Consider the following 25,362-nt stretch of genomic DNA (forward strand, 5'->3'; position numbering starts at 1 on the left):
CGGAATCAAAGAAAATGACAAAGACAAAAACAAAAAACAAAAACAGCTTCTCGGTGGAACATACACGGCAGATTCCTTCATTGGCAGCAGATTTTTTGTAAAGGCTTTAAAACGCCCCAGACGTGGAGAGAGGGGGGGGCTCAGCAGATCTGCAAAGATTTCCCAAGTTCCCGACCGCAAAGGAGGAATATTTGGGGGATCCTCCCCTGGAAGGAAAGCGAACAGCAGAGAGGCCAGAGGGACTAACTTTCCCAGGTCCTGCCGATAGCAGCCCACTGCTTTCCCGGTTTCCTCTCGGTTCCCGGAGAGGCTCCCTTCGGCTTTCCCATGCTGCGTTCCCGGGGAGGCGCAGAAGAGGACTCCAGGCGGCAGAGCCACCCAACCCCCGCCGGTGTCCCAGGACTTTCTCCCCCGCCCCGAACGCAGGTGGCCGCTTTGGAGAGGGGGCTGCGGACAAGTCTCCAGGAAGTTAGTTTCCTTTCCTCCCTCTCGCCTTTTGTGTGCTTCAGCTCTGGCTGGTGCGGCGGCGGCGGCGGCCGGGCTGCGAGCGGAAAGCGCCCCGCCTCCCCCTCTGCGAGTCCCCGGCCAGCGCTGCTCCTAGCCGCCGCTCCGTGGGATGCATGTCAAGCAGCCGCCGCTATTCTCCTCCTCCTCCTGCCTTGCCCAGAGTGGAGGCTGCAGCTGTCACGGGCCTTTGCGCACAAACTTCTTGCCGGGGGAACAAAAGGCTTCGCGGGAAGGCCGGGGCTCGCCGGCAGCCCCCACTCCCCCTCTCAGCGGGTGGGTTCAGGGAGCCTCGGGATCCATCCCCACCCCCCCGCTCCCGGGGCAAAGCCGCGACCGCCCCCTCGGATCCTGCGGCCGCGCTGGAGCTCCCCGGTGCGCGGGGCTGGAGACGGCGCTGAAAGATCGCGGCTCCCAGCAAGCTGCCAACTCTGGCGAGGGGCCGGGGGGGCTGGCGGGGACGGGAGGGCGGGGACCAGCAGGGTGGGAAGGACAGACCGGGAGAAGGGAAGGGAAGGCGGGGACGCGGGGAGGGGCCGGCAGACAAGGGAAGGCGGGGAGGAGGGTGGCCCCAGCGCGCACCGGGCTTGGAGACGGGGGTGGCCCGAGCGCGCACCGGGCTTGGAGACGCGCACCGGGAGAAGAAAGAAACGCGGCTCCGTAGCCAGATAAAGGCAAACCCTTCCCGCGGGGCTAGGGGCGAAGCTGCGGCCGCCCGGCGCAGCTCTTCGGGGCTCCCGGGGCCACCGTGGGCTGAAGGAAACGCGGGGCTGGGGCAAAGCGACACGGCGGGTTTGCACCGGCTCCGGCGGGGGGAAATACCAGGCGCTTCCCTTCCCTTCCCCCTGCCTTGTCTCGGGAAGCTCCTCCTCTCGGGGGGAGGGGGCAGAGTGCAAATCCCCCGACAAAGAGAAGCAACGCCCTGTCTCTCTGCCTGTGGCTGGGCTCCGGTATCCCCCCTTCCCCGGCGCGCCCCGCCAGCCCCTCTCCCCTCCGGCCAGGTGTCCTGCCGACACCTGCACCAGGAGAGGGAATGGGGGAGGGGAGGATTTCCTCCTACCCCGTTGTGGCTGCCATGAAACCCGAGCCCAGAGCCATTCACCCGTGGAAACGCGCGGGGTTACAATCGCACGGCGGCAGGAGTTTCCCGCCCAGCCTCCAGGTGCAGCCATCACCTCTCCTGCCCACCATGCAGCGTCCCGGCCTCGGGGATTCCCTGCCTGTCCCCTAGCTGCTGACCTTCTCTGCACCAGGGCTTGGGAACGCCTCCTCCACGCACCATGCGAGCCCTGGGAAACAACACACACGCTGTGCTGCACCGAACTGCCCTGGGGAGCTAGGCGAGGTGACCCACTGGGTCTTCTCTAGTGCTACTTCCAGCCTTGTCATTCTCCCCAGGGTCACAATCAGCCCCCCCCGGGGGGGGGGGAGAGTTGTTCTCCTTTGATGGTAAGGTGTGGAGCACACTGTGTTGCATCTGCTGCCCCCATGGGGGAGGTGGGAGGATCCCTGGTACAAGTAAATCTGTTGTACCCACAGGTCAGTGCCATCTCCCCGTAGACCATTTGAAAGGTTTTAATTGCTGACTGGATGGATTTTTGCAGAAGAGGACCATAGGGTATTTAATGCTCTCACAGACTCCCTCGCTAGTTTATTACAAGATGTCACTGGGGAATCTTGCAACCTAACTGCGGTGATATCTTGGCACACCACCACAGAACCTACTTTTTGTTTACTGACATGCATTAAAAAAAATTTATCAGTGCAAGAGACTAATCAGACTATATATTTCCCCATAATTATTTTATTAGCCACTTTCATATAAAGTTATAGTCATATTTTCATTTCTGGTTACCCTGAAACAGCATTCATTTCCCAGCACTTCTAGCTCTCATTCCAAAAACCTGTGAAGTTCGTCAGTACTGGGTTTAGGCTGCTTAATCCTAAAACAATAATGACATCATATCTTTTACTTTTTTTTTTCTTGAGACTATGGATTCCTGCTAGATCCATTGCTCCACAACCTTTGCATCACACGTTGACCACACTCTCCCTCTTCGTTCTTATTGTCGATTTAAAATGGTTAAATGGGGCAAATTTAGAAAGTCCTCTGGGGCGTTGGAAGAGGGAGGTAAGCTGAATGTGTGACTCACTAAGCAGAGGCCTGCTAAGAGACGTGGCAGGTTTGAGAGAAAATCAGAGTGTTCTGAAAAAGCTTCAACACAGCTCTCAGCAACATCCAACAACCCAGTTAAGGCTGGACAACCCCACAAGACACACGTCCTCCTGGGTTTTATGGATGACTTAGAAAATGGCCTAGGAATTAGAACAACAGGGGGCGGGGGGACACCAATGCTACTAAATTATATTTTATATAGGTCTATTGCCATCTACTTACTTCCTCCCATCACCATGGTATCAGAGCTTCACAAACATTCCCATACTCATAATGCCCTGGTGAGCAATCACCATTTTACAGAGGAGAAACCGACGCAAACATTTTCAGAATTTCTGCACACCCACTAACCACTGAGATCAGACAGAGCTGCAGGTGTCCTGCTGAAAACATCTGGACTTTCCCAAAGTCAAAGAGAGAGCTTGTGGCAGGGTTGTGAGTTGAACTCAGATCTCTAGCCCCTGTACTTTAAACGCGCCTCCATCTTTCCACTTTGACTGAGCAAGTGCCACCCCCTCTTTTCGAGCAGACCCACATGTCTAGCACTTGTCCTCATCTCCCAAGCAAAAGTCTATAAACAATTCTTAGCGCGAAGGCTAAATGACAACGAACACCAACTGCATAAATCATCCTATGAAACCATCCGCAAGAGCTTGTTCTCCTTCTGAAAAATGAAAACACATATTTTGCAAGGATAAGTTTTCCACATTTATGAACATTAAAAACTTGTTACATTTCCTATACTGTCCAGTTGAGTTGGGTAGAGATGAAAGAAGCCTGTGGGGGGTGGGGAGGAAGTCATCTCCATTCATAAAATATGTCAAAGTACCATTCTGAGAAGAGGGGGAAGGAGACCTGACAGCCAAACCATGTCTGAGCCTTGTGCAGACAGGACACCCTACTATGGATGTAGTTGGCAATCTGAATTAACCACCTGAGAGCTCCTTTAAGTAGCAGAATCTATCCTGGGCTGCACCGTTCTCTCAAAAATATCAACCCTCCAACATAGACCTCCAGAGGATTAATATGGTTGGCACACATCTTGTACCCAGCTTGGTCTGCCAGTATTTTCTCTCTCTCACACACACACACACTCCATGACCAATCTAGCCCATCTCTGGCTCTGTGCGTAAGCACAGATTTTACAGTTAAGGGAGAGCAGGTCTTGGTTTACTTTAATAATTCAACCCAGCTGAAACAACACAAGAAAGGCCGGCCCCACCATTTCACCAATAAACCCACTCCCCCCCCCCCACCTTCACTGTGCAAACTCTCTCTGAGTGGGACTGTTAAATACTTTAGGGCCCCTTCTGCAGGAGGAATTCCAGGAATCCAGGCTGGGGGTGCTGAGGGTTTTTGTTCCATTATAAAGAATGATCTCGATGTGGAACTGCCAGCTTCAGAGCCAGAAATTCTTTTCCTATTTCCTCACCAAGTCACGTGCCCAGAGCAGGTCAGTTATCCTCCATCACATCCCCTATCTCTAAAACCAGTAGAAAATCAGATAGGTATTAAAGCAGATGCAGCCGACTACAAACCCATGGTACTGGGCTTTCAACGGAGGTTTGGGCTCAAATATTATCAGGTCCTCAAAAGTCATAATCAGACTGATCATGAAAAGACTCTAAAGCAAGGCTTGACAGGTTACTGAGTGTCATACAGTCGGGAGTAGTCCTGGAGTTGAAGAGTCCTAGCTGAGAGACACACAGCATTTCCTAACTCAAATGGCCCTCCTCCAATTTTATATTTGTTATGTGGTGTGTGAAGGGAGGGAGCCTATGGTCCTCTGAATTTTTGTCCTTTCAGATTTCTCCCAATGGTTTTGGTATGTGGAGACCTGCCAGCAGCAATCTCTGTTACTGAAATAAACATCTGATAGAGCTTCCAGACTCTACCCCAGAGCTCCAAAAAAAAAAAAAGGGGGGGGAGGGGGAGGAGGGTGTTCATTTCACAGCTAGCTGGGACCTACAGCCTGGTTTTTAAAGAAAATGTAGCAGGGAGGAACCTGAAATGTGATGTTGGTTTAATTAGCAAATCTGTGTTTACCTGCCCCATTAGGAACATACATCTTAGCCAATCACAAAATCCGTTTCCAGTCAGCAGGTGAACCAGGAGTATGTTCTTTGTGAATTCCTAGAGAGGAAGAGAGTGACCAGAAGTCCCAATTTTATTAGGGACAGTCCCGATTTTGGGGTCTTTTTCTTATATAGGTTCCTATTACCCCCCACCCCCGTCCCGATTTTTCACATTTGCTGTCTGGTCACCCTAGAGAGGAATGAGATGCCAACTCTCCCTTCAGTAATCCTGCCCTCAAAAGAAGAGCCAGTTGGGGTATATTAGCCCTCTTCTGCCCGCTCCCTGCGAAAAAGCCCAATAGGCATTACCCAACACTACCCAAAGTCATGACAGCTCTTAATACGACTGTACGGGGCGCTGATATACAGAGCAATGCCAGTGCTCAGGCACTGACCAGTAGCTAAGAATTTACATTACAGGTTTGCTTTACTCTTAATTCTTCTCAAAATGTCTTGTCCTCCCCTTCAAGACCCTTTGCAACCAAGCTTCCACCTACATCTCTGCCCATTTACTCCTCCTCTCCCCACCCCTTCACTCAGGATATTCCTCCCAATCTTCTCTTCATTGCTACTTTTCTCTCCTCCTCCTCCTCTCATTCAACCTGTCCCGTGGGTTTGGATCAGTCTCACACTTCCTTCCCACCACGTGTTCCCTTTTTCTTTCAAATCCCTCAAAGACCATTCTATATGGTAGATATCTGGGAGCACCCCAAGTTGAGCAAGGTGCTGTGAAGACATACAGGAAGACGGCCCCCGATCTGAATTACTGCTTTTTCCTTACTGCTGAGCCCTCTTACCGATTTCCACGTTGCTCTGTGCTTTGTCTAGTCTTTATTATTAAATTGCAATGCGCTCTCGATATTCTGTGAAGCATCATGCGCGCTGGCAGTGCTGTATAATGATAATTTCCTACTAATAAATGATCTCTGCTAAAATTCATTCTGAGGGTTGTTTCAGACTTACTGAGAAACAGCTGTGTTTAAAAAAAATAAAATAAAAAAGCTTTGCCAAGAGCCTCGTCTGAAGTGGGAGCACCTGCTTTTGGGACTTTAGGTCTGTGGTTCTCCAACCTTTCTAACAGGACTGCGTTTTCAGACAGTGATTGTCTCATGGACCACCTATCTTCTCATTCACAATTGCATCGGTTCCATCGCCCGATTTCACAATTGCATAACCTCCCTCTGGCAACTACAGAAATTGCTTATGGGAAAAAGTAACATTAGGAAGGCATTTAATATATTTTTAGCTGTCTTTTAATGTAATTTAGCAGCTGGAAATAAAGAGTGCATCACATGATCAGCTAGCTCGCTGTAGACCCCCAAGTCGGCCACCTAGCAGCTTGAGATTCTCTGATCCAATGAGCCCAGAGTGCAGTCAGAGATTTTCTCCTGCTCCTTTACCAGACTCTTTTCCTCTCCTCCACCTCGGCCTGCTAGTTCCCTCCTGCCCCCACTATTCAAGCCCTTTTCTATGCTGGTTGGTTCCTTTCATTCACTCACTTCCTGGCCAAAGTGCGGGGCTGAGTGCAATCCAGGGAATGCTCCTTGCTCTAGTATGTGAGCACTCCTCTGAGATGTACTTGGCTCCCCATGCTGGCCACATGTTTCGGGCAGAGCAGGGTGATGATTGGATTAACTGAGGGAGAGGAATGAGCCAATGGATAGAGGATGGTCCAGTAGTCAGGGAACTAGCTTGGTATTTGGGAAATTTGGATTACATCCCCTGCTGTGCCACAGACTTACCGTGTGACCTTGGGCAAGTTATCTAGCCTCTCTGTGCCTCAGTTCCCCATGTGTGCAATGGGGATAATAGCACTGCCCTACCTCAGGGGTCAGCAACCTTTCACAAGTGCTGTGCCGAGTCTTCATTTAGTCACTCTAATTTAAGGTTTCGCGTGCCGGTAATACATTTTAACGTTTTTAGAAGGTCTCTTTCTATAAGTCTATAATATATAACTAAACTATTGTTGTATGTAAAGTAAATAAGGTTTTTAAAATGTTTAAGAAACTTCATTTAATATTAAATTAAAATGCAGAGCCCCCTGGACCGATGGGCAGGATCCAGGTAGTGTGAGTGCCACTGAAAATCAGCTCGCAAGCCGAAGGCCATAGGTTGTCTACCCCTGCCCTACCTCCTGGGGATGTGGTGAAGATACACACATTACAGATTGTGAAATGCACTCAGATACTACAGTGATTGGGAGGAGGGGGAAGAGAGAGAAAGAGAGAGAGCAAAGCCACCAGGACTGGAAGGAGGGATACAGGTTCAGAGAGGGCAGGGGAGAAAGCAAAGTCGGGAGACCAAAATGCAAGCCTCCCTCCAGGATTGTGCAAACTTCCTATAACCTTCTTCCTGGAATTTGGCAGCTGTATCGTTTTGAAATTATTCATCTTTTTGTGGATCTTATCCTGTCCCCTGATGGACAGACTTCATTCAGGAAATTTAGCAGCAAGAAATCTGGCCCCAAACCTACAGTGGAGAAGGCAAGTTCAATTCCTCCTGCGGGTACTGGTAGCTGCATAACACTCGTGTGTGATGTTCGGGAAGAGCTGTGGTCTCAGGACAAAAGTGCTGTATAAATGAATTACACTATTTCCAACTTTACCCTACACTGCCGCTCTAGGTGTAGACAGGATTTTTATGGTGGGTTTTTTTTTGGTTCTCACATCCCTTCCCCCCACCGCCGACCAAAATCCTAGGGGATTTAGTTATCTCTACTCCATTGCTGCCTCTTTCCTCCTTGATTCACTGGTTTCCCCAAATCTTGGAAATTGACATTTCTGTGCGTTACACAGTTAGTAGCACTATGTGGTTAAACCCTACGCTTGGAGCACATTGTAGACAAAAGCTGTGGGGATAATCTGATCCAACTGTGCTGTGGTGGTTGTTCTTTTATCCACTTGGCTTACAGCTGACTTCAAACTGATTTCACGTCAGACCTCAGCCAGCATACAATCCCACTCTTCAAATCAGAAAAGCTGGTTCCATTTATAAAACAGGGAGACGGTCCCACCAAAGCACCTATGCTAGAACGTACATGCCCCTGAGAATGCAGCCTCTAACAGCTCTATAAAAGTTTGCAAGTTTCATTTTAACTATTTATTTGCATGGCAGCTAACAAGGATCTAGCTAAATTCTTCTTAAAATAAATAAATAAAGCCAATAGCCTACACAGTATAGCAGCGATTAACACAGCTTCACACAATCTAATGTGCCAAATACCATGGCACTTCTGTGCTTAATCATTGTGAGAACTGGCGCTCCCACAATGCACTATTAATCTTCCACCCACAGAAGGAGGTGGAAGACACACCCTGAAACAGGCATAAGAATAAACCTCCTATTTAAGATGGCAGGTTCAAGGTAAAAATCCACCTGCTGGAATGGTATGTCTTGATGGCTGGGAGGGCACTTATTTTTATAAAAACTTGCCAAATGCCATTTCTGTATATAACAACCGCCCAGTTCCCCACAAAACCTCCTGCTCTGCTCACAGGGAATCTCTTTGTTCCAAAGTGCATACGCTGCATACAGGACTGAACAGAGATTTTAGTCTGTCTGATAAAACAACACCGAGACCTCTTCACTATAAACAACTCCCTGCTCCCAGCTGGTGACAGGGCCCATGCCATTCTAGAACACGCCCTGCAGGAAGCCGCTCAAGCTAAACAGCTGATTGATTGTCACAGCAGGAGAGGCACAGCGGGGTGTGGTAGAAAACGGCCAGGCAGCAACCAAGTATCCCACTTATACAGACGAAGTTTAGGGCGATCTGAACAGTGTCCACTCTGGGGTCCCAAATCTAGACACAACAAAGGTACTACCACTTTTCCCCTGGAGATCTCAACTCTCCTTAAGAAATATGGAAACCTACAACCACCCTGGAAGGTCTATAGGTATTAACCCTATTTAACAAATGGAGAAACTAAATTACTTGCTCAGCCACGTAGTGAGTCAGCAACTTAGCAGAAGCCCAAAGAGATGGAGCACTATTAGCTGACAGCAACTTTCTGGAGACTCTAGGAAGTGAGGTAACGGTATTATGGGGATCCTTTGGATGGAAGAATTGGAAGGTCACTCGCTTCCTTTTAGTTAGGAGTGGTAGTTAGTGGTGGACGTTCTTTAAGTGCCAGGGATAAATCAACTAAAATATCACCAGCTGCTCTACAATACTGAGTCTTCTACTGGCGACCGTCACCCGCACCTTTCCCTTGCAAATCAAATAGGTACTACTGTTTTTTGAACCATCAGGACACAAAGTATTGTGGGAGAACGCAGTCAGAGATGGCATGATGTAACCACACATGCATGTAACTAAGCACATGCTCAATCTCACATTTCTCCATGCATCTGCACAGCGCTGGCAAACGGAGAAGCAAATCTATCCTCCAAACCAGCAATGCCCAACACCTTCCTTTTCTACTCTGCCAGTTTTAGACAAACCTCATCCCCTCTCCCTCCCTTCTCAAAGAGCCCAACATTCCTGGTATTAGAGGAAGCTGGTATTTTTAGCACCCCCTGGATCAGGGTTGGACCATGGATGCAGAGTATTTCATTTCAAGTATCAATACAACCAGGTTAGGAATACTCCTTTGAAAGGGAGACATCCCATGGCAATGCTTCCCAGAACAGGACAGCTGAGACCCGGCAAACTGATTCGTTTACCAGCATGTGTGAGTGGGAGGGTTTGGAACAGTGACCCAAGCTGACTCCCAAAAGGGACTCACTTTATTATTGAACCAACAAGCCAATTACAACAAAACCACCTCAATATTACTCCATTGCATCTCTCAGCAGCTTTCAGTTCAATTACTCCACTCTCAGCTTTCACTTGTACATGATGTTCTGCTCAAGAGAGACCGAAATGCTTTCCTGACTTTCCACTGACCGGTCAAGGTCACCGCCATTCAGTTGTTTTCAGATGAACAATTGCAAGCCGGTTCTGCTCCAAGTATCTCTAGTGGTCTGAGTACTTATTTGCTCCTCCTCTGCTCATGAGGAATGGGAACATTGGCCACTGCAAGGGCCCCTAAGACTCAAGTGTCTCTCTGAAAACAGATTTATTTACAATACTCTCAGATTACCAAATCAGAAGTACACAAGAGCTATGATACCAGTGATACTTCTCCGCTACCCTCCAGCACCTCAACCAAGGCTGGTCTTACTCCCCTAGTAACGATTACCATAGATTTGTAACCATCAGCTCTTACCTTTCATGTTGAAGTCTACAACGTGCAATGCACGAAGCTTATCTGAGCTTTCTTCCTAGTTTTCTTGTTCCCCAATCTAATATCACTTCCCCTCAACAGGGACGTTGTGCCTTTAAGATGATTTAACAGCTGTGAAAGAGGAGGCATTTTTGCTTGTGTTGCTGGTGCTCAAAATACTAGCCAGCAATGCTTTAAGCAGGTCTGGAAAGTGTTCAACAAGGAGAAAGCATTGCCTCCCTCCCACCCCATCCCCACCCAGCTGCTCGGAGAAAGGAGCCACATGCATTCCTTTGGGGTCACATAAGGGTTAAAAATACCACCAGCTGGACTGTGAAATGAACCAAGGCAGGAGAACAAGAGACAGATTGTCCCCTCCCCGTTCCATTAAAGATACCGCATTCTGATGGGACATTCATACAGGAAGTTTACCTCCCCCTTCCACCCACATCCCAAAGCCACCGACCAGCTAGGCACGCTACAACTTGAGTCCAAAGTTATGTTGGGGCTCCAGCAAACGATCAGGTGCTGAACCACCATCAAAACAGCTCAGAGACTATCACAGAAGGAGGCTCTGAGGTTGGGCTCTGGAGATGGTATCTTCAAGCACAGAAGCACGTTCATATAAGGGGAGTTGCTGCTAACACGCTACCTCAAAATACTATTCAGAGTACGTCGCATAAATATTTTGACTCATCTAACAAACTCATTTCTGTTCTCGGGTTCAGACCTGCAATCCTGAAAGGGGTGTTGATTTTCCTTTCCAGGGGCACATGTGTAAACCATCCTGGAGATAGCGGCTAAAACCAGCTCATAAAGAACTAGAGAGTAAATCCTGCTGCTAATACTTTAGGGGTGAAGGAAGAGTGCGGATGTCATCCTTGTGAGTTGGGGAACCTTCTTCTGCATGCTACCGTAGAGAGTTTATTCAATAAAGGTGATAATCAAAAGCAGAATCGGCAATAGGTGTGAGGAAACACCAAGATTCAATCTTTCTGCCGGTCGTGTCACTGAAATGCTATTTTACACTGTTACTGAACGGTACTTACAATCAATCAACTCCACCCATCTAGTCCCTTTCACTCTGTTCACATAACAGCAACTTTACTGGGTGACAACGGTTTCCCCTCCCTCTCCCAAGCATGGCTTCCCTTTGCATTCGCATGCACCTGACACAATGTTGGTGCAGTCAGGGATGCAACAGGACCTTTCTATTCAAAAAGTCACCCTTTCACACACTGCCATTTTGACAGTAGCACGCTTTCCGGCTACGGAGACACAGTGAGCTACTTTTTTGGAGACTGTCTTCTGTGTTGCACATAATCTTCCAAGCCACATAGTGCAGTACTGGTGCTAAGACAGAATCATAGTGACTTTTACCTGCAGCTTTCAGACAGGTGTCTTGGGCACGGACTACACTATAAAGTTTTGTCAGCAAAGCTGTCGGGTAGGAGTGTGAAAAAAAATCACACCCACAGCTGACACAGCTATGCCGGCAACCCACTCAGTGTAGGCACAACTATTACATCAGAAGAGTGCTTCTGCTGGCGTAGCTAATGTCATTTGGAGAGGTGATCATAGAATCATAGAGTACTAGGGTTGGAAGAGACCTCAGGAGGTCATCTTGTCCAATCCCCTGCTCAAAGCAGGACCAACACCAACTAATTCGTGATGTAGCTATGCCAGTGGAAGTCCGGCTTACGTTTAGGGGGCTAGACCAGCAAAGGCTCCGCAGTGTTGACATGGCCTTGATCTACAGTAAATGCTAACTCCTTTGGGTGCCAAAATCCAAATCCCTACCCTTGCACGAGTCTTCTCTCTCTATAAAACAGCATCGTCTTGGGAAGTGGTCCTCAAACTAAGACCTACCGTACCACATCTAAAACTCAGAAAATTCTAGGTATGCCACCTTGCGGATTCTAATCGGTGCAGTTATAATAGATTCTTCCTCGAATACTACACTTTAATCCAATCTACATACCGCTTGGTTGTTGCTCTCGTGCCACGGATTGAGAACCTCTGGTCTATGGCATCAAGCACAGGGCTAAAAACCAGACCCAGATTAGAATTCAGGCATGCTTGCTGGAGAATTCACTTAACCTCCACGTGGCTCTGCTTCCTGGTTTTTAAAATGAGGAGTAAGGGAGCTATTCCTACTTATTCACTCCTGGGGGTGTCACAAGGGCTAGTAAATGTGTGTATTGCACTTGGAAAATGGAAAGTGGTGTAAAAGTGCAAAATATTCTTATAAACAGTGGTGCTGTTGACAGTGTCATGGAATCAGTCGCCTTCCCAAAAAGTTGAGAGAATAATATAAAGAAAACAACCACTCTTTTCACCAAAAGAAGGTTTGTGGAGTATTTTGTGGGTGGTGGTGGGTTTCCTTGATGTGTTACAATGACAGATTTGGCAAATATCTCCCTTTACACAGGGCAAGGGGGAGGTATTAGAAAGAGCAGCCTCTGAATGAAAAGGTGACTAGAATGGTTTTATTCACTCCCTCTGAGTGCATCATGAATCCTTCTGGGGTTTTTACAGAGAGGGTGCCAGCAGCATGAAGGATCGGTGAGCCTCTGCTCTGTAAAATAAAATCAAGGTGTTGCTTAAGTTATTTCTGTCTAGGGATTTCTCTCTGTCTCTCACATGCTCAAGTTCAAAATCATTATTGGCCTGAAAAGTAAGTATTGCCTAAGTTAAAGAATACAGTCCATTGGGAAACTCAGGTTTCAAATAACCCATCGCAAGGATTTATTACATGAGGACAAAAGTTACAGAGAACTTGCACAACAGTGTTTAGATTTACCCTAAAATATGGTTCGATTATTATAATTTTATCTACAAAATTTGAAAATAGGTGGCAGAAGTCCCATCCCTAATGCGCCGCCAATTCAGAACTCAAGGGCTGTCCTCTTGCCATGTTTGACAAGTGACAGGCACCAATGGCAGCATGTCATTTTTGGCTTTTTTCCCTTTGCTTTTCCCACCCAGAGCTTAATTCCTCTAGTGCTCACTATGCCTTTACAGGAACTGTTCATGGCAGGCTGGCGATTCCTCCTCCTCTGCAGTAATTTCTCAATAAACGAAGAAAGGGGAGGAATGAAGAGGTGGAAAGTCCTTTGCTGCAGCTGGCCATTGCGGGTTTGAAGTCACTGATTCAGTCAATACGTTTAAACCATCATGTAGCAGAGATTTTTCAGCCCCTTTCCTCCCCAAACATATTTCTCTGGCAGAAGGATAGATGGACGAAGTGATGACCATCTTTAACAGGTGGTCTTGGAGGCCAGGGTCCAGTCAGTTTGGCCTTGGAGGACATGGTTTGCCAACATGGGATTCTCTGTAACTAATCCTTTGTCTCAGTCACCTGACCCACTGCCCAATCTCATTCAAACGACTGTGGATCGATCTAGAGACCTTCATCCTCATGGGTGAGACAGGAAAATTAGCAGCAACTAGTCCGGAGCTTTTCCCACCATGGTAGATTCCCATCAGGAATTTCAATTCTTGGGCACATGAAAGAGCATGGAAAAGTCTTCGGTGTTGTAACAATCAAAACAGAGCCTGGCTTGTAAGCATTCCTTTATCATTATTCTGGAACTTTTCAAGAAGATGTTGGACAAAAGAAGGTCTTCAGCCATACTGGGGATAGGGGGGTTCTAACATTCACTGCACTTGGAGTGTAGAATGGGAAGGTGTTTCAGCTGTAACATCTCTTAGCCGTGTTTCTTGAGGTGGTTCCCTTGTTTAAGTCCGTTGTATTAGCCTGGTATCAGGCTCGGCATCCATATACCCCTCTCTTTAAGCCAGCTGAATAAGCACCCATTTTACTTCAATACCAAGGCAATCAGTTTAGTTTCTATTATAGCACCAGCCATTAGATGCTTTTTCTCAGTTTTCCATTAGAATGATACAGATCTTCAGACTCTCCCAGACTTCATTTTTAAGGCTGCTCCTCGGTACAACTTTGAAAAAGACGGTACCTGCCTAATTTTTGATCTAATCTTTCCATGAGCAGGAAATGCGATTCTCTCAATATGCAAAAACTCTGAAATGTTATTTGGGAAAGGTGACTGGGGCTCTCAGGTGTTAGGATAATACAGATAAATAGCAACAACAACATTATTTTGTAGAAAGGAGAAAAGACCTTTACTTTATGTAACAACTTTTGTGTAAAGACCTCAACGTACTTTACAAAAGGTTGTCAAGTACTTTTCTCTGCTTTGCAGACGAGGAAACTAGGGAGCAGAGAGATTATGTGACTTGCCCAAGGTCACCCAATGAGTCAAATGGCAAAACCAAAACCGGGATCCAGGTCTCCCAACTCTCAGTTCCCAGCTCTAACCACTAGGGAAGTGTGTAAATCCACTTAGGCAAGGTGCATTATGTGATGTATTTTGGAGTTCTATGGAGCAGACGGAACTGCTGGCTTTGATCGAACTGGGGGCTCATCCATCTTCTTCGGAAAATATTTTGAAGAGGGATTCGAGATTGCAAGCTCTTTGAGGCAGGGACCATCTTTTTGTTCTGTGTTTGTACAGCGCCTAGCTAGCGCAATGGAGTCCTGGCCCACTACTGGGGCTCTCAGACACCACCACAATACTACAAAATAACGATCGGTCTATGTACCCTTCATTTGCAATCTTACACTAAAGATTAGGGTTTTTTGCATCAAATAAAGTAGCTTTCAGCTTCTTTAATCTACGCACATTGGTCTCTTGCCTAGTTTTTGGGTGGAGAGTTTGCAATTCAGGATCCTCTCAGTTTTGGACTGCTGGTGCCTGAGGGTGCACAAAGGAAAAACCATTATCTCTTCAGTATATTTCCTGCATCTCCAGTGTGCAAGTCTGGAATGATTCGCCCCGAAGAGTCTGCTGCTTGTTAAAGCTTAGCTGGATGAGCTGTTCTGTTTATCGATGTTTTAACCGGAGCTTGTTTGAGTTCAATCGTTAGCATTAATACTATGGAAAGTTTCGTCTGAGAAAACCGAGCTGACAGCAGAAAGAGCTGAGGAAAAATGCCAATAACTGAAAGCTCATACGAGCAGCTGCCATTGGTGGATGTTTCCTGTCAATCTTCCTGTCGAAAGAGTGCAACCCATCAGTTTCACACTGGTAAAACTGGAATGCAGAAAAGATATGAACAGGTTGAAAAGTCTCTTCGGAATGAAGAAAATGGACTCCACAGAGAGGCTAAGCGGGTCTGCCTTTCTCTAAAGTAGAATCATCCACTGTGTGTTCCTAATGCTGTGCTCAAACCTTTTAGACAGGGCTGATGTTTGCCCTTTACAAGAAGGCCACAAACTTCCATCACGCTCATGTGCTAGACGCGATATAGTTATAACGATATTGCAGATGAATCAGCTGTGTCCATATGTTCACAGACTCGTTACACAATATACCTGAAGACACCTTAGGCACACGCACCGGCAGCTAGCCCGTTCTGCCACCATGGCTACACTTCTAACTTTAGCGTGCTGACTTGATCAGAGCAACCATTCCTTCAAGCTGGAAATTACATCTCCGGCCGCAGAGCGGACATACTCTGAGTCTCCACTTTTTTCTTTAAAAGAAAGAAGGCCTGTTTGTATTTACCATCAAAGGATGCTAGTGACACGAATAATTCAGAAAGTTGTGAAATACTCACAAAGATGACCTTTGGTGCCTTCAGTCCTCTATTCCAATCTCCCTCCCTCACCCCACCAAAAATACTTCTGTGGTAAACAGAAATTCCTTCGGTCAAGATCTGGCAGGCGCTTTTCAGCTTCTTTACTGGATTTAAAATAATCTGGAAATGTTGCATTCAGATTCATCTCTCCTAACTCCTGTGTTTGGTGTGGTGTGAAACTGGCAAGGGAAAAAACAAAATGGACAAGGCACATGGGGACTGGGAAGCAGCAGCATGACAAGTTTTTTTGCAGCCAGTTCTCTTTTTGAACAGATTTGGTGGGTGTTTGTTGGGAAAAAAACCCTGGGAAGCCTCAGGTGTAAACCTTCGTTTGAATCACCTGTACGCAGTCCCTGAAAGTGAGATTTCAATCTCTCTTGTTCCTTATTGGAACCACTCTAGCCCTGGCCACATTGGGGTCTGTAGTGCCTGCCTTTGAAACAACACGGGCTGCACTGGGAGTCTGCCTGGAGACCACAGGCAGATCATTTACATAGATGTTCATAAAATTAGTGCATTAAGACATCATATCTGCTTGTACTTGTGTCTTCTGGACAAATAAATAAAAAGTGCTTCTTGGTGCCCCAGCAATCAAACCCTATAAGCGATCAGCTTTGTTCTCTACATACAGTTCCAAGGAGGAGCCACCTGGAGGCATTATTTCATGATGCTAAAGGCTGTCTCTGGCCCCCAGGCCACACGCTGCGCACCTCTCTAATCTCCAATCCAGAGGTGAGACACTGTTTTGATATTGTGCATTGACAGACTGCAGCCTGTTTAAGCACCAAAAATATATACATTCCCCCCCCCCCCCCCCCCCAATTGCACACACTCTTTTCTGGCTTCCACCTGAGCACCTCTAAGAGCATTTTCAACAGACCCTCCTGCAGTCAGATCAAACCTCACTGCTCTCCGTTTGTTAGAAGCTGAGGCACCATTCTGATGCGTGACCCCACCACGAAGCTCTGGGTGTGAGTGCAGATAAATCTGCCATGCACTTCACGTTGCATTTCAGCTCAGGAACTAAACTCTTGACCCATGGAAATGAACCAAAATATTGTTACTCGGTCTTGAGAACAGGGCCCGAAGAGATTTCCCTTCCCTGACCCACTAGGGTGTAAATGTGGCTGACACACTCAGATTCTTTCCTTTCATTGTTTTAGCTTCCCATGAGCTCAGCAAAAGCTGGACCTGTAGATCACCCTTCCCCCCACTGCAAAGTCTGGCTCCAAATCACAACAACATCAGCAAGCTATGAACTTTCAAAAGGTTTGCTAGGGCTGTAGAAGTTTCTAGCTTGGCTACACGGCTCGCTCTCTAAAAGGGAACATTCACGACTTCAGCTCGATTGTCTGTGATGTGGGGCAGGCTTCCAAGTTCATTTCTTTCTGCTCAGTTCACATGGATTGGCTCACAGGGCAGGGTGTGCACTCTCTCAACTCCCCTGCCAAGGTTTGTAAAGCCTTGCGGGAGGAAGGACACTCAACGCTGCAATGCGAACGGACAATTTATGACACATTTTCCTAAAAGCTTGCTCTGGACAACTGATCTTCTCTTCCCAATTCCCACTCAGGATGCACAAGCCAGGAGGTGTCATTATTCACTCCGGTCAGTGCACATTTAATGACCTAGAACAAGATGGTCACTGTTTATGCTTGCGATATCATTCAGTGTCCAGGCGGACACATGGGACATCTCTTTTTCCTTAGAGGCAAACCATAAAATTGGTCTTGAAAACGTTTGCCATGCAGTAGTCACCATCGATGCCAATAACATTGGTTCTTTAGATTGGGGTTCTCAATCTTTTTCTTTCTGAGGCCCCTCCCCCAAACATGCTATAAAAACTCCATGCCCCACCTGTGCCACAACAACTGGTTTTCTGCATATAAAAGCCAGGGCTGGCATTAGGGGGTAGCAAGCAGGCAAATTGCCCAGGGCCCCACGCCACAGGGTCCTTTGCAAAGCTACATTACTCAGGCTTTAGCTGCAGTCCAGGGGTTTTAGCCCCATCAGGTGGGGCTTCAACTTTCTGCCCTGTGCCCCAGTGAGTCTCATGCTGGCCATGCTTGACGGCCTCCTGAAACCTGCTCGTGGCTCCCCAGGGGCCCCGGATTCCTGATTGAGAACCACTGCTTTAGAGGAATGGTTTATAGGAAGAGTTTCCTCTATGTAATCATAATTTCTCCTCCAGCCTTCATTCCCCCCACCCCCCCCCTAGCTTTCGTCTCTTAATTTTTACATAGAAGAAAGCTAAAATAATTCCTGCAACTTTCATTTTTAAAGGAAGTTTCTGCAAGCAGATATTCCAGCCCAACAGAGAGTCCCAGGGGCTCTGAGAATAATCAAGGACTCCTGATAAGGATGCTTATCTATTTCCTTCTGTTGCAGTACCTTTGGCTTTGATCTGTAGCAGCCACAGATGTCTTGGAGGGCTATCTTCAAAGTCATTGAGATGTGGACCATTGATAACGAAATATCCTCTTACCACTACCGTTTCAGGCCAGTCAGGACATTCCATTTGAGCTCAGTTTCACTCCATGCATCTGATGAAGTGGGTTTTAGCCCATGAAAGCTTATGCCCAAATAAATTTGTTAGTCTCTAAGGTGCCACAAGGACTCCTTGTTGTTTTTGCTGATACAGACTAACACGGCTACCCCTCTGAAACCTTTCTAATCAAAGTGATTCAGCCAGAAGTAATGTCTTCGCTATAGGCAAGTTTTACCAGTTATACAGGTAGTTTTACCGGGTCTAACCTTCCTTATGGAAAAAAGAAGAACAGGAGTACTTGTGGCACCTTAGAGACTAACAAATTTATTAGAGCATAAGCTTTCGTGGACTACAGCCCACTTCTTCGGATGCATATAAGAAGTGGGCTGTAGTCCACGAAAGCTTATGCTCTAATAAATTTATTAGTCTCTAAGGTGCCACAAGTACTCCTGTTCTTCTTTTTGCGGATACAGACTAACACGGCTGTTACTCTGAAACCTTCCTTATGGACATTCTCATTCCAGGATACAAGTGGCTTTTTTACGATTAGCTTAAACCTTTGCCCAAGTGACATAAACTAAACCAAAAAGCCACTCTTACCCTGGAATAAAAGTGTCCACACAAGGGATATACCAGCATAGCTAGACTGGTTCAAGTTCACACCTCAGGTTATACTGAAAAACATTCTCATGTAGACAAGGCTTAGGGGGTTGAGAGGACCATGATATTGCGATGGTGTAACAGAGGCATTAACTGTCTGAATGGGATCAATTAGCTATGTGATGAAAAGTAAATGGTTCACCCTCTTCTTGCTAGTCACCGAGCAGCAAGATGTAAATCAGACCAATCACTAGCAGTGGAGCGCATCAGTAATGGAGGTTTCATAGCATCATAATCTCTAGGCAGTACTAATGTAATTAACGCAGTGTAACAGCATGGCCTGACACCATAACACTACATACAATTTAAACACCATGAAAACCTTCTCTCTTTGGGTTCAGTTAAAAGTTTTGCGCACATACCTTGATGGTGTCCAGCATTTCTCCACTGGCAATGTGAAAATCCTGTAGCAAAAAACTGATAAGACAAAGGGAATGACATGCCCTCCCCCACCCCCTCCCCAGCAGTAACAGTTTAATACTATCTCTAATTTTATCCAAGACCCAAAAACTGGAATGATGCATCAGAGTGCAAGGTTCCTGACAGACAGCTGGGATTCTGGGGTTGGGCAGACAGGCCCACTTAGCAGATACACTGATGGATCTGCACTGGACATCTCAGGAGATACTGAAATTCATGATTCAAATAAAGTCAAGGAGCCAAAACACCCTTCTTCCCTGAAAAGTATTGTACCGAAAAAGCCAAGAGAAGTTCTGATAGTCTAATATTGTGTGCAGTATGGAGAGTCAGGGCTGGGGCAGACGAGGAACAAGCTTTTCAAACCTGACCATGAGAGTTATCAACTCTTCCTTCCAGGTACTCAACTCTTAAATGGCAGAGACGACCTCTGTCTCAAACAGCACCAAGCACCCTGGCGGCATTTCAGCGATAAAGTTATATGAATTCTGCAAGGAACGCACTGCTTCAGAATAGCACAAGAGATCAGGTCAAACTGCAGATGAACCTTTAACCAGCAAATGCCACTTAAACAACCCCGCATCAGGAGCGCTCACCTTGAAATCTGCCAACTGCTGGTTGATGGTTTCCACCTCTGTCCCTACAATCCACTGCAATGCCTCATTCTCCTCCGCTGCACTGGCCATGTGATTCAGCTCCTTCAGTTTGCTGTAAAAGTCCTCGACTCGAGAGAGTGTCGTTTCTACTTGCTCTTGGCGATTTTTGCCCCTTTCCGTCAGCTTGCTGCACTGTTTATTTAGAGTCTCCAGTTCACGTTTCAGCCCTAACAAGTCAGGGCTTCCTTCATCTTCCAGCATGTGCCTGCATTCCTCTTCAGAGGCTTCAATGTCTGACTTCAGCCCCTGAAGTCTGCCCAGGAATGTACGAACATCTTCGGCTTGAGACTGGAGGCTGTCAATGTCTCTCCCGATGGCACCCATGCTATCAAGTTCATCGTCTAGATCTGCCAGTTGAGAGAACATTTCCCGGACGTGGTTATTAAACTGGCCGATTCCTTCAAGCTTGGTCTCCATCAGCGTACAGCATTCGTTTACTTTTTGCTTCACTATTTTAAAGTCCTGCTGGGAATCCTCAGCTTGCCGTAAGAGCTGGGAGCAGTCAGACCCATCTGGAGCATCTTCCACCAGACCTTGTGTGAAGTTCTTCAGATAATCCACTTGCGGCTCCAGGGCCTGGAGCACTTCCTGCTGAGCCTTCAACTTCTCCAAGTTCTTATTGCTGCAGGCTTGAGGTCCTAGGGCATCATAGATTTCTAGCTGATGCTTTGCCCCTTCCAGCTTCTTCTCAATGTTCTTAAAGTTTTCTTGGAACTCCTTTAGCCTTTGCGACATTTCTTCAATGCACCCAGTCTTGGCTTGCAGCTCTTCCGTAATGGCATCCATCTTCTGATTGATCCCAGCTTTCTCGTCCCGAACCTCATCCTCGTCAGTTTGACAAGCATCTATCAAGATGTCAGCAGCACTGTTCAGCATCTCCAGAAGGGAGCGGCGCTTCTCCACGTCACTGAGCATAGCCTTTGACCTCAGAAGGGCTGCCTCCAACTGCACGGGGTCCAGAGTTACTTCCAACTCTGACATCTTCGCCCTGCAGTCCTCTACCCAAGGAAGGAGGTCTTCCATGTGCCGTTGGTATTTCTGGGCCTTCTGCAAACAGTCCTTGAGTCTTGAGTTTCTATCTGTGACCTGCTTGCTAAGCTCATCCCAATGTGTTTTGAGGCTGACCAGCTGGCTTTGCAGGGCAGTCTTCTCCTCCCCAGGCTGAACCGAAAGAAGCAGAGACTCTCCCTCAGCCACAATCATCTCATAGGAGCCACTATGCTGGTTGAGATTCTTCTGGAACTCTTCTTGCTCCTGGATTTGACACTGCAGCCTCTCCAGGTTAGCAGAAATAGGCCGGCTCTGGGCTTGCTGGCACAGTTTGTCATCCAGCCAGGTCCTAAGCTCGTCAAACATGTGCTGGAACTGCTGGGAGCTTGCGAGCGCAGTCTGCAGCCGATTCATCCGGTCGGCTGAAATGGAAATAAGATTAGAATGTAACAATTAAGCTGGAATCTAATAAAAAAAATCTCAAATGCGCAAGATGCATTCTGATTAACAGGAACGAACTCCTCCCCTGGCACGTCAGCAGCTTTTCGCTTGTCAGGTCATGAGCAACTTCAGAACGGAGTTAGGAGACAGTAACACAACTATATGCAACCCACTTGGAGAGCGAAGATGCCACTCAGATGCCCACTCTCCTCATCCCTCTTCTCAGATTGGGGCCAGATTCTTTTCAGTCCCTGTCAACACCACTTTTAAAATCAGAGTGCATAGGGTGAAGTTGAGCCCTACCCTTTGCTGAAGGGCAAAATGAGCCCTACCCTTGTAATGAACAGGTCACCCCTCTGCTCAACTTCCAGCTCTTGGTGGCATCGTGTGGGAATCAAAACCTTACCACATGCTTGGCACTGCTCAAAGCACTTCTAACAAGGCCCTTTCCGGAACGGTTTTCAAATTTAGAAATCATGGAAGATCCCTTCCTCGCTAGTCTTAAAAACACAGTGACCGCATAACCCTTTGTTAAACAGGAGGCAGAGAAACTGAACTCCACAACCAGGAGCTTCATGGCATCTCACCTGCGAGGTCTTCCAAGCCTTTGAGTGGGAGAGCCACCGTCTCCAGGCGCTTTCTCAGCTCATCCTTGAGGTACTGCTCCCCAATCAGAACAGACAGTTCATCACACAGCGTCTGAGCCTCCATGATCTCCTCTTCCAACTGCCCCAGGTCAGACCGGATCTCACTCGTTTCCTCCAGCTGCTGCTTCACAGCATCTGGCTGGGTGCTGACAGCAGACTGGCTGCTGAGTCTCTGCCCAACTGCCTTTACCTTCTCAGACAAGTCCTGCAGCAGCTCTTGGTATTGGGTGCTCTTGACAATGGCTTGGTCGATCTGGCTGGAACGGGAGTTGAGTCTTTCCGTTAACTCGGTCCATTTTTGATTCACGCCTTGGAGCTCCTCCCGCACCTGGTTGGATGATGGAGAACCATCTCCAGGGCTGCTTAGTATCCCCTGAGCTGCCTGGTTCAGCTGTTCGTGCTGCTGCCTGCGAGCTTCAAATTCTTTCAGCATAAACTGGAACAGAAATAACACAGAAGTGTTTGTATAAGTGTGACAGCACCGAATACACATCGTCCAAACAAAACCAAGCTCCAGTAGCTTTAAACTAGCCACAGAATCACTGGAAACAAACCAGGAAATCCCTGGGACAGGACTACAAGTAGACTGCAAAGATCTGTTTATAACAACATTTCAGCTTAACAAAATTTGGAAGCCTCTGTGATTACATCCATAAAGTATTTCGCTTCTCTTCCTTATTTGTCCTATTGGTGTTCAACACAATGTAAACCAGTGACACAAAGAGATAATTATATTAACCGGCATATTTTATTTTGTGGTTTTGCTGGCTACAGACATATCAGCAATCTGATTTGTAACTAGAGGTCGACACACAGGGAGGAGGTAGATAGGAAGGCTCTCATGCAGCATTAACAGGTCCTGGATAGTATTAACCTAGGTCTTTGTAGAGAGTGGAATTGATTTTTTTGATTTTTTTTTTAAACAAAGGAGTCAATACTGGAACCCTGTGCACAGAAGAGAGATCAAAAATTACACCAGTTTCACTTAGGTGGAGTACTAGCCACAGCCAACATGTTCTGACATCTCTGTGAGAAGAGGGGTTAGACCAACGCTGTTGTACAATGTGGTGTGTGCAGGGCATTTCTGCTACAAACAAAATGAGTTTCAGACAAGGGCTTGTCTACATGAATATTTAGACTGCAGCAAGCTGGGGTGTAAATCTACCCCAAACTCGCCTGCCTTGCACTAAGTATCTGTGTAGACTCCACTGATGTGGACTAGCAGTTCCTTAGCGCGCTTTGATCTCCCCAGCTTTGAAACGCGACTAGATCAAAGCACACTAAGGAATCATTAGTGCCTGTCAGCAAGGTCCACACGGACACTTAGTGCATGGCACGCTAGCGCAGGGTAGATTTACAACCCAGCTTGTTGGCACACACAAGCTCTAAGGGAGCACGTTCGGTAGCAGGAGAGCGTACACACAGACACACACACGCTCACTGTACAAACTATACACAAGAATTTATCCATCACCACAGGAGTTTTGCACAAACTGGAACTGCCCACGCCTCCTCATTGTTTAAGAGGACGCACAGATGCAGCCCCTTTCTCACCTGGACCTGCTGCTTTTGCGCATTCAGCATGTTGGGGTCAATGGAAAGGGGTCCCAGCACGCTCATCATTAGCTCCTTCTCCATCAGCCATGGGCGCAGCTGGACTTCAGCTGTCTGGAAGCTTGCCAGTTGGTTCGCTGATTTCTCCAGCTTCTGCTGGCGCTCGGCCGTCACCTGATTGGCTCTTGCCCACCTGGAGTCTGAAGACAGGAAATGAAATAGCCGGTAATTTTACTGTTATTAGGAAACCTGCCACATGATTTAGCCGTTGTTTTTTCGTTTCCTTATTACTAATTTATCAATGGAAATCTCCCCAGCTTTAAATGAGGACTCTAATGTGATAGACCAGTGTAATGTTTGATACACAATCAGTCTAGTAATATATTTTCCATTTTTAACTACTATGGTAATGTGGTTAGGACAGGAAATGTGGAATCAAGCGATCTACATCTACTTGCAATTGTCTCAGACTTGCCTGACCCTTGGGCAAGTCATTTAACTTCTCTCTGCTTCAGATTCCATCTTTCAAAGAAAAATAATATAACGTGTATCAATTTTTGTCAAGTACTTTGAGAGCTTTGGATGGAGAAACCCTGTACATACACTTCATTTCTAGCAAGTTTTGAAATTTTCTTTTTTAAATACTCAGGCTTGTTTAATCATTTAAGTAACTAAAGTATTTTAAGTAATCATTAGAATTTTACTTTGGCCAACGAAACTTTTGCTTTTTTTTTTTAGTAATCAACTGATTTTATTGCAGGGTATTTTTTTAAGGTAACTTAAGAAAGCAAAGTCTCTGAAACGTAGCGCCATCATGCAGACTTCATTAACTGAAACAATGCTCATCCTGAAAACATCCTAGCAGGCCAGGCAGCTTGAAGGTATGTTCGGCAGCTTGAAGGTATGTTCTCTATTTCCTGAATTCAATTACACGTAACTGCTTCACTCTGACTTTTGGAATTGTCCTGGAAACTGGAATCATCCTTAAGGGATGTTTAGAGACATCTAAAAATCACGCTAAGTCTCTAGGGAACTTACTGAGATCATCCAGCATCTTCTTCCAGTTTGCTGCTTCGGGAGAGTCAGGACACTTCTCCAGCAAGCCGGAAAGTGCTTCCTTTACTTTCTGGATCTTCCCTGAATTCTGCTCCAACTCAGCCAGGAATGCCTAGGAAGAGGAAAATTTTGGACATGCTGAGACATACAACAGAAGATGTAGTTCAAGCACAAGAGCTAGACTGAGATATGCTACAGTTTGAAGGAAGAAAGTAGCTACACTTGGAGTTGAGTAAGGCTTTGGCTTTGGCCTTTTATGGAATAATTTCATCTAGTTACTAATACTTAGCGCTCCCTTGGGCCTTAAGAATAGAAGAAATGAAAAGTTCATCTTTCTCAGTGTAACATTAAACTGTGTGTTGCTTTCCCAATGAATTTGGAATGACCTGAGAATTGGTGCTAAACATTATCAGCCTTTTTCTCAGAGACTACTGCCTATACAGGATAGGTCTAAAATATCTAAAAGGGTGAAGCTCACCACAGATTCATAGAATCACAGAAAGTAGGACTGGAAGCGACCTCAAGAGGTCATCTAGTCCATTCCCTGCATGCTGAGGCGGGATTAAGAATACTAGACCACCCTTGACAGGCGTTTAGCTCACCTGTTCTTCAAAACCTCCAATGCCTGGGATTCAAGAACATCCCCAGGTCACCTGTCCCAGGGCTTAGCTATCCTTATAGTTACAATGTTCTTCCTAATATCCAACCTAAATCTTCCTTGCTGCAAACTAAAAGGTATGTCTACACTTAAAATGTTACAGCGGCACAGCTGCGCCATGGTAGCACTTCAGTGTGGACACTACCCACACCGACAGAATGGATTCTCCCAT

The 25,362-nt window shown here is 46.7% G+C and overlaps 1 protein-coding gene across 6 annotated transcripts in view; it reads right to left on the reverse strand.

Annotated features, from left to right (window-relative positions):
* Positions 1-25,362, reverse strand: part of MACF1 (microtubule actin crosslinking factor 1) — a 248,478-nt gene that overhangs the window by 58,641 nt on the left and 164,475 nt on the right. For all 6 annotated transcript variants that reach the window (XM_054011644.1, XM_054011642.1, XM_054011643.1 and 3 more), the window contains 4 exons: positions 24,515-24,644; positions 23,477-23,676; positions 21,863-22,358; positions 19,785-21,256 (listed from right to left, as the gene is read on the reverse strand). In XM_054011644.1, the coding sequence (XP_053867619.1) occupies positions 19,785-21,256; positions 21,863-22,358; positions 23,477-23,676; positions 24,515-24,644 (2,298 nt within the window). The remainder of the gene's footprint in view (positions 1-19,784; positions 21,257-21,862; positions 22,359-23,476; positions 23,677-24,514; positions 24,645-25,362) is intronic.

This window comes from Malaclemys terrapin, chromosome 22 (genome assembly GCF_027887155.1).
Source record: "Malaclemys terrapin pileata isolate rMalTer1 chromosome 22, rMalTer1.hap1, whole genome shotgun sequence".
Taxonomy (NCBI): domain Eukaryota; kingdom Metazoa; phylum Chordata; order Testudines; family Emydidae; genus Malaclemys; species Malaclemys terrapin.